This window comes from Trachymyrmex septentrionalis, unplaced genomic scaffold (assembly GCF_001594115.1).
Source record: "Trachymyrmex septentrionalis isolate Tsep2-gDNA-1 unplaced genomic scaffold, Tsep1.0 scaffold71, whole genome shotgun sequence".
In the NCBI taxonomy this organism is placed as follows: domain Eukaryota; kingdom Metazoa; phylum Arthropoda; class Insecta; order Hymenoptera; family Formicidae; genus Trachymyrmex; species Trachymyrmex septentrionalis.
In genome coordinates, this window is record NW_017305895.1 from 1,267,678 (window position 1) to 1,277,595 (window position 9,918).

The window sequence follows — 9,918 nt, forward strand, 5'->3', positions numbered from 1 at the left end:
TTCATCGTTGTAAATGTCTCAGTCCACCACTGCGGGGAATTTTATCGAACTGGGCTCTCAAATGATTAGATTATGTTTCGCTTTCCGTTGCTGAACATCTAATAAATGTCCCCACGGCTCTACTCAATATATCCCGTGATACCCCGAAATTTCCACTCTACAAGAAAGTCTCCAATCCTTCCGTCTATCTTTCTCTCTCACGGTAATAATAATCGTTAATTAGAATCAGCTGTTCTCCCTTGCTCGATCATTTAACCGCACCGAGAGGAGCATAAAACAGATAATAGTCGTAACAATAGGTAATACCTCTAACAAACAATTCGCGGACACAAGCGGAGAGATAGCGTGACGAAAAAGCAAATAGAGGAAAAAAGATACACGTGCACGTGCGATTGCGTGTACCGCAGAATCATCGTTAATACACCGTGAAACTCGATACAAAGAGAATCTCGTGACACAATACGACAACATTTTATTATATTTTTCATTGTCGTTTCGATGCACCGATAATTGTTGTTGTTCGCTATTCGTATCTTACTCGTTACTTTTTGCTCTCGTTTTAACGCACATGTCGATTTTGTACACGTGATGTAATGGTACGACGATTCGTCGACGGGTAAGTAACTGTCCTCCCAAACAAGTGTATATATATATATATATTCGATAATCGAAGTAATGCGTGAACCTAGCGCCCATTCTTTTCATTCAATTGGAGAATCATTTCGAAAGATAAAAGAAATAATAAAATGAATAACAAAAGGTAAAAAGAACAATCTGATTTTTATAAACGTCTTCCATAAATTCGCGTCTCTATTGTATTTTACTACAAATATATCTCGCTATTTCTTCACTAAATGTTTAAAAATTTAAACAAAGTACTGCGAAGTGGTTGTTGCAGCTACAAAATAGAAAGATTGTGAAACATGTATATTATTACAGTAATAAGAAAATAAATCAAATAACGATAATATTCGTGTATACATGTTGTGTATATATCTCGCCAGGTCAATTATACGGCGAATGAACTGCAAGTGCATTAATTGTTTGAGTGGGTTAATTGGATTGAGAAATTATTGCTACCTTTCGGTGCTTCCGCACGTCGGCGATTGTGTTTACGTGGGATAACGTTTTTGTGTTACGTTATTTGTGCTCGCGCTGTTAGCGTAAAATCGTGGCACAGCGAAGAGACCAACGAATCAATCAGGCTTTTCGTCCAATCGAGATAGCAGTCTGTCATTCGCTGAAAATCTTATTACGCTTGCCTTGAAACGTTACTATTGCCTCCCTCTGCTTTTTCCTCTCTGTTCTGTTCTGTTGTACAAAAATATGCTGAGAAAAAAAAATATATGCGCGAGAAAAAAATTGTATGCGCGAGGGAAAACTGTGTTCCAAGTGCAATAGATTCGTCACGCATCCGGGTATCGATATCGTTTGAACAAATTAACTATAGTTTGTCAAATAGCAGCGAAGAAATGCGCGAGGCAAACGTACCGACCACAATGCGACCGAATACGATGTCGAGAATCGCTACCCCGTATTCTCTTTCTTTGTCGAATTCACGTTAAATCGTTTTCCTTAAATTGGGGATAAAATGTTTTCTCAATTAATTAACGCAAAATTAAATCAGTTCTTATACCGTCTTCGGTGAAAATTTAATGGACTTTGAAAGTATGCCAACGACAACGAAAATAGTAATTTGTGGCGCCACTATTCATAGACGCTAATAGAAGGATAATTGAAAATGTAGATCCATTTAAGATGAAACTTAGCCAAATACTTTCCATTCATCTTCTCTTCTTCGTTGTTACTAATATCGTTGTCATACTTATTTTCGAAGCGCGAGGAATAAACTTTCACTGTATATCACATATCGCATTAAGAAAATGCGCACTGGTAGTTAATTTATAAATCATTTCGCATGATTATTCAATCAAAGCTGATTATCATCTCTTCAATGGGCAGACTATAAAATATACGGGCTGTTATATTTGTAGTGAAATTATTTTAATTTAAACTAATGCTAATTATTGGCTAATTCGTCGTTTTATATACTTTGCTGTATAGAAAAAAATGCAAGCTTGGCATAAAAAGACTGTAAGTGCAAAATAAATAAAAATTGCTTTTCACAAAATATTTAATTTATTCAAAAAATATACAAATACACTGTGTGTAAAGAAACAGCACTTACAATTTTTTATTTCAAGTTTTCGTATTTATTATCAGACATCAACATTGATATATAACAAATCAGATGGTTGTCTTTCATAATACACATACACATATACAATTATGTTTATCCCTCCACCGTTTCAATGCGAGAACAGAGCCGACAATTTATCCATTAATCTGTAGCAGCGAAAAATCTTTATACCGAGTAGATATACATATACAATACATTCTGAAAACGAAGATACCATAAGCACATGTGTGATTATCACGCCACTCTACACAACATTATATCTTACGAGGATCCTAAATCGTCTAATCGAAAAATATTGTCATCTTCTTACATCTACTTACTTTCTTAAATAATCAAGTGAAACACAATATAACGATCCTCATATCTTTCCTAAGTATTAAATCCATTTTATAATTGCGTAAGCGTAGTTGTAAGTAGTAACTGTAAGAATTGACCAATCACAGTCAAATTTGAGGCAAATATTCGATATGTGATTGGTTAATTCTTACGACCATTTAATCTAACCACGCCTACGCAATTGTAGAATACTCTCTAAATTTCTTGAAATAAAATCTCACTTCAAAAAAGTAAAAATACTGCCACTATTGAAAAAAAGTGAAAATATTTGCATTCTTGAATAAGAGGGGCAGATATTCACTCCTGTTTGAAGTGAATTGCACCCTTTCAGAGTGAGACTCCAAAGAAAAGAAATCTCATTCTTTTTTTTAATGAATCTCACTCCAAAAAAATTTGCCACTCTTATTTAAGAGTACAAATATTTTCACTCTTTTCAATAGTGATTAGTATTTTAACTTTTTCGGAGTGAGATTTCACTCTAAGAAATTTAGAGGGTAGGCATCACACAATTTTTCATATCATCACTGTTGTATGGATAAAATACAATCTTACCTGTACATCCACATGCATACACACTAACACGCACAGGAATCTTTTAATTCTCAGACATACACACACGAGTACAAAGAAAACAATATATACAAATCGACTACTAGCGTACTGCGAGAACACGTTTCCGAATGGGTTTGCAGATCCCCCTTTATCAACAGCCGGAGAGGCACTACGAGCGTCGGGCGACACCGCCCCAACCAGACCGAACCAGCAAGGTGTGCCTGCCTAGTTACCCTGAAACCAAGGCCAATTGCCCTTACTTGATTCAAGCGTTCGTTAACACAAAACTCAATGTGTTTCTATAAATATATCTATATACGCTAGATCATTATTACTCACTACTGTCGTTTCTTTCGTTGTTACTCATTGATTACGATTATTCTGATTACCGTTGCCGTTTTCGTTTGTGGTCACCTATCTCTCGTTTTTCATTTTGAGTTTCATAGAGAACGTGCATAGTCTTGTCGTGTAATTTACAGTCTCCGGTACGAGAAGTTATTTTTCTTTTTACACATATAACACACCCGACATACTTAGACCCAGTTTGTGAATTGTAGCAGAGCCGATCAAGAGCTTTAACATTGTCGGGGAGTTCCATGTTCTGTAAAAAGTCGATCGAGTAAAAGAGAAAAGACTATGCCTACCATTTGATCAAATGTTAAAAGCTTATGACAGACTTACGGAGTAATTGAACTCCTTCCTTGTCGCGCAACTTCGTTAAAGTCTGAACACTACAAACTCGAACAGGCAAAGCGGAAAAGGTCTTATACTTTAATTAATTGATCTCTCGTAAGGTAACGGAATTATTGGAATGTCATTCTGGTTGAAATTAATTTGGTTTGAAATTAATGAAGTTACAGTATAACTTTATATTTCATACAGAACTAAACGTAACTGTAATTTTCACGGAAGTCAAATAGCTTTCACTGCGTAGAACACTTCAACAAGCTCTTGATCAGTCTTGCCCTTAGTCCCGTAGTCCTGGCGATGCGACGTGTGACATGGATCACAGATTAGAAGATGCGATATTAGCTGAGAAGAATTCAGTATGTATTGATCGATGGAGAATGATAATGCTTGCAGTATTATATCTTAGTGACGATGTTTTTCTATAACTATATTGTTAAAATCCATGTTTCACCGACTAGCTGATCCCTCGCCAAAGTTCTTGAGAACAGTTTTTTGGTATGAGATGCTACCTTGTTTTTGTCGGGTTTTGTTGGAAAGTTCCGTTCTGCTAGGTACTAACATGAGTTTGGTTACACGAATAGTCATTGTGAACTGGTGTCGTGTCGAATATTCGATCGCGCGATCGCAGGAACGGCCGACGTTCGTGCCGATCGCCGTTGAAACGTTCACCTCGAATTTCTCGGCTCTCGATTATCGCCGGCCCCATAAGCCGCATAACTTTATTGGCCTGATACGACATAGATGCGCATGTACATTACCGTATGAGTCAATAGCGATTATCGACGTTCTTACAGTGACGGTTTGCATAATCTAGATACGTGTGCATGTAAATGTACTGATAGTATATACATTTTTTGACGGATGCACCATTTTTTGACAATGGTAGCGCATGAGGTCACGGTGACGATGAAGAGCCGAGAGTTCGTTTGTCGTGAATCTTATCACCGCAAAATCGAATCAGCGCGTGATTATGAAACAGGAAATGTCTTTTAAAATTCTTATATAACATGCGAGAGTAAGCCTGATGGAGAATTTCTGCGAGGTATTCGACACGAACCACTCAACAGACGAGAAAGTTGGTTGGTCTAACCGTAGGTCTGCCTGTGAGTGTTAGGTGTTAATTAACCCTATTTGTCCAAAATTCTTGGCGATGTGCCCGTGTTCAGTGTGTGTTCCCAGTTTTATTTACTCCCGAAAATTTACTCCTCTCCTTGTTCCTTCCCTCGAGATAAACTTCTAGCGAGCACCCCACAGTCCCACCGATTATTTCGTCCCTCCCTCATTCGCGTTCCGTTCTGATTGCCTGTTGTTTCGTGTTGTCTAGATATGCCTGATTTAACGAGGAGGAAGCGATTCCGATTTCGTTTCTTTTTATTTCATTTTCACATTTTACTTCCGCCAGGACGGAGAGTACAATTACGCAGACGCCGTCGGTACTTTCCTCTGCCCACGTATGTATCCGTATATCATCATATTTTTGTTCGTTTGTTCTCTCTTTTTCTCTTTCTCTCTCTCTCTCTCTTTCTCTCAGGAGCACGTTTATATTATAATATTATCGACGATATTTTCCAGCGTAGATCTTTTTCCGCCGTAGATCGGAAACGGTCATTAGATATCCACCCTGGCCTCCGCAACAGGAGCGAGAGAAGTACGCGACAGCGTGCGATCTTTTAACCATCTCGCCACCCGATATACACGTAGCGGATATGACGTTTCCTCTCTTTCGCGTGCGTCTTTTCGTGTCTCCGCTCTTGTCTCGAGAATTGCTGCTCCTCTTCGCGATCGCACGGCGAATCACCAATGACGCAGTCTCGTCTCGATTCGATTGTGCAACGAGAGGAAAATTTTCCACGAGAGAGATGCTTCTTACGTGTTGATTCCTAAAAAGCAAAGTGTAACATTTTCTGGAATACATATGTGTATCTATATATATAAACGTACATCATAATGTACTGCCATTCATGTGTGCATTCCATTTTTCGCGAAGAGAGACAGGAAATAAGGAGAGAACAGTCGATTAATCGCGCAGACTCGATCTGAAAGAGACGATTCTTGTTCTATGTGTCTTCTTTTAATGTGCAATATTTTTCGTATTGTTCGCCGAAAGAAATTTGTCATGCATTAGATTTGAATGAACAACAAATGTCAATCTGAGGAATTAAAGTTACGATTGCCCTAATATATTAAAGCTTGTCATCTGTCTTAAAAAAGCAAGGTACAAGATGTATAGAGAAAGATGAGAGTTTTTTTTATATTGATATATTGTTTTAAGTTGAAACCAATTTAATTCTAAAAGTTTTTAATTTCTCTTAGTTATTGTTTAATGAAACACTTTTACCACTGAAATATAAAAAAATATAGTACATAATATAGTACATATATAGGATTCATATAGATAAAAATAAATATCACGTTCAAATGAATAAAAGAAGATAAAAAAGATAACAGGTAAAACAACAGATTGTGTGATCGCAAATTTTCTACCTTATTTATTCAACATTAACTTTTCATTGTGTGATTTGTATTACATTAATTTTGTTTGTTTTTTATATATATTATAAAAATGTTTTGTTTTCTGTATATTATAAAAATGTGATTTATCGATTATGTCACCAAATTTCAGCGAGACAAACGGTTTCTTCATATACGTGCGTATTACCTTCTTAACGAATCAACAACGCGTTCAAAAATTCCACCCTTTGTTCTTATTAATTAATGAATTAATTAATTAGAAAAAAAAACAGCAAAACGCAGTGCTCTTTGTAACGAGTGCAAAAGCTTTCCGCCCGTGGCACGTATACACCCTGTTTCCCTTTACATCGTAATTAAATCAGATAACAAACACGAGTGCCTTTGTGAGCACGCACATTAGAGTTAACAGCCGCACAGTAGCAAACCGCCGCGATAATGGTCGGGGCTGGTTGCATTCAACGTGGCAAATTAAAACGTACTCGCGTGTATACGCATATTAAGAGACGATAAATCATGACTGTCATGCAGAAACGCGCGATTGTACGTCCGCGTGATTTTCGCGACACGTACTTGGCAAATCGCGCGTTTCTTGTCGCGCACAATTACCGAGATGTATACATAAAATGTAAAGACGCGTCAAAGAAGAAGTGTTGTAAGACATCGCGATTAATGTGAATATATTCTTGTCTTACTTCGACTATGTATTTATAATCTCGATGTGCGACCATGTACGATGTTCTTTCACTTCGAACTACATACATGCGGTAATCTCTTAACGGATAATTTTCAAGTTTCTTCTGCCTTTTCGTGACTTTTGCATGGAATTTTTCAGAAAGATGGGAGCGATTCTCCTTTTGTCAATGTTTATCTCGTCACAGACTGTTTCTTTCAGCAGAGCAGCGATGCGCGCACATTGCCCCGGGAAAAGCAGAATTTTTATATTCCACAGTTATCACATTTGCAGATTTTTCTCTCTCTTTTTCTCTTTCTTCTCTCTCTCTCTCTCTCTCTCTCTCTCTCTCTCTCTCTTTTTCATCAATATGAATTTCATAAGTCAAGACAATATTTATTATGTATTGTATCACCAACACTCAAAATAATTTTTGTTCCTTCAAACGTAAATTAATGTGCACTTTTCTTCTTTTTTTAGCCTTTCTTCAATTAATATCCTACTCGATTAAATTAGTAAATTAGTAAAGTGTTAATTCAAGACGAAATGAGCAGCCTCTCCCATATATGGAAAACTATCAAATTCTCTTCGGCGTACATTACAAATTTTGGTGGCTGGTTTAAATCGAAACAATGACATAGAATTTGCATGAAAGATAATATCGACAGTGTCGCGAAGTCAATTACGTTCGCGTGCTGAATTACTTCAATAGCTCTACAGACACGCCCAGGATCAAGTTACATGGCTTTGCAAGTTAATCGCGCGGTTTTTTACTCAGTCTGTAAATCCACGACGATACCACATATATACAGAACCGCTAATTAATTCATCGAGCTTCATTCGAGCTTGAAAAGGAATTGCGGCTTCACGCTTGGCGCGCGACTGCTAATTCGATAGCTTTGATATTCGAATGGCTTGTTGATTACTAATTACCTAATTCACGGATTATCGGACTGTTATTCTTCGTTATCGTGCCGTGTACCTTGCCGATTATACTTTTGCGTGCACACAGTCGCTCACATCACCGAAAATCGTTCTTTTATATATTTACGCCCCGCAACTCACACTTTAACCGATCTCTCATCATCCATACGATCGATCGAACGATCGATCGTTTGATACTCAAATTACGGCGGTCAACACTCGCCGGCGAAACGAGAACGTTCGCACCAACACCGATATACTGACACCTGGTGTAATTATTTACTCTGTTTATGTGCTTGTGTATGTGCCAGTACTAGCGTTCAGGAGGGAGGATGGAAAATGAGAGGTACTAACACCTTATATCTATGTAAATATTATATATCATCTTTCTCTACATTTTTTTTCTTAATTTATTTCGTCGTTAAATAGATAAACTAACGTGATTCACACGTGATTGTACGTACGGCCTGATTCAGTGGATGTCACCGTTAAAAATGTTTACAGTGACGTCGATTACTACTTTTGCGCATCTGCTGGCGGATTCCGCGATCCGAATATGCTTCATATTACTATAGCGAAAGGATGAAACTTTAGGGATGGGATTGCCTTTCAGCGTTCGTTGTGTAATGTGGCTACAGTGTATCGCACACGAAAATTTCTGACCTCACGAGAGACGAGAAAAAGAAAATCGATCCTGCGACCACCCGACAATCTCCTGTACTACCTCCTATACTACTCCCGTCTTACTTTTCGCTACTTTACCACCATACCATCTTGCAAATTTTCTCTCTGTCAATTAATACATATATAAAACTGCCTAATTATACCGACGTTTTCTCTCCCGTCCTCCTTACTGTTACTTTCAATTCCGTTTCTTTCTATCTCTGTTTCCTATTTTTTTCTTACACTCTTTCTGACACTATTTCTACCTCCTCTCTGTAAAATTTCTATTAACCTCTACAGAATTTCTATTAACCTCTTCTTACTACGTCTGGCTATGTCCCGCTTTCTTTTGTTTCTAGATATTGCAGAACCTACAAAAAAAACGCACTGAGCGGAGGGGGCGCCTAAGTTCTGACAATATGACTAAAAAGAAGTCCGGTTTCAGCAAAAGCGAACTTATTTTTAAGGTAACCCGCCCTGGCGAACGCGCGAGCTCACGTCCACGTGATTCGCACCACGAATCAGCCTCGACGATTTCCCATCCGGTTTTCCGCGAGACTCGATAGAAAGAAGTCGACCCTCTCTTTGTCGCCAGTGTTTAATTAACACAGTTATTGAATAAGATCTCCGTGATAGTAAAGAATTAACAAAAAAGTAACACCATTCGTGTTACGATAAATTCTTAAAAAAAAAAACACTCTATAAATAAAAATATAATGGCACTTTAAAGAACGACTGGAAATATTAATAAAATATTTCAGAAATTATAGATCCCACAATTTTTGCCTTAAAACTGATCTAGTACGTATATCTTTGAGCAGTGCATTAAATCAATCGTTTCTTTCCTTGCCGAGATATTTATTGCATCGTAGGTTTTCGAATAATTTGTGGCATCACGCGAGAATCGGATTGCTGATTTAATCAATCGACTGCCGTTCTGTCGATATCTCGCGAGGACCGGGAGCGGGGCTGACGAGGTTAATTGGACGGAGGAGCTGTACGCTGATTGGCTCGTTGGTTTATTACAAACATTCAGCTTTTACTTTTTTCCGCCGCATTATACATTACATATACCCGCAGCAATAGGCTATGCTTCTATACAATCACCATCGGCACCCGCCTAGCGATGAGAAAGTACATGTACATAATTATGTGTTTGATATGATAATCTAGAGGCCCACGAATATAGATATAACAAAAAAAAAAAACGTCGTGCTCGGTTAATTACGAGCCACCTTTGCGTCAGCACCTCGCGGATGTAGAGGCCCCAATTTCTGATGATCGCCGATCGACAGCGCGATATTCGACGTGAAAGTGAACGAACGGGGATCGGTTGTCAAAAGTCCGGCGTGGCGCGTCCGACACAAAATAATCGTATATTCGTATTAAACCCTTCCTCTCTCCGTCTCTT

The 9,918-nt window shown here is 38.0% G+C and overlaps 1 protein-coding gene across 8 annotated transcripts in view; it reads left to right on the forward strand.

Moving 5' to 3' along the window:
• The window catches only part of LOC108753780 (potassium/sodium hyperpolarization-activated cyclic nucleotide-gated channel 2), a 73,259-nt gene that overhangs the window by 52,063 nt on the left and 11,278 nt on the right, over nucleotides 1-9,918 (forward strand). For 3 of the 8 annotated variants that reach the window (XM_018495674.1, XM_018495670.1, XM_018495671.1), the window contains exons 6-7: nucleotides 3,229-3,303; nucleotides 8,867-8,974. The exons of 3 other annotated variants lie outside the window; for them this stretch is intronic. In XM_018495674.1, coding sequence (XP_018351176.1) covers nucleotides 3,229-3,303; nucleotides 8,867-8,974 — 183 coding nt within the window. The remainder of the gene's footprint in view (nucleotides 1-3,228; nucleotides 3,304-8,866; nucleotides 8,975-9,918) is intronic. 2 more of the 8 variants (XM_018495672.1, XM_018495673.1) reach the window with 1 other exon arrangement.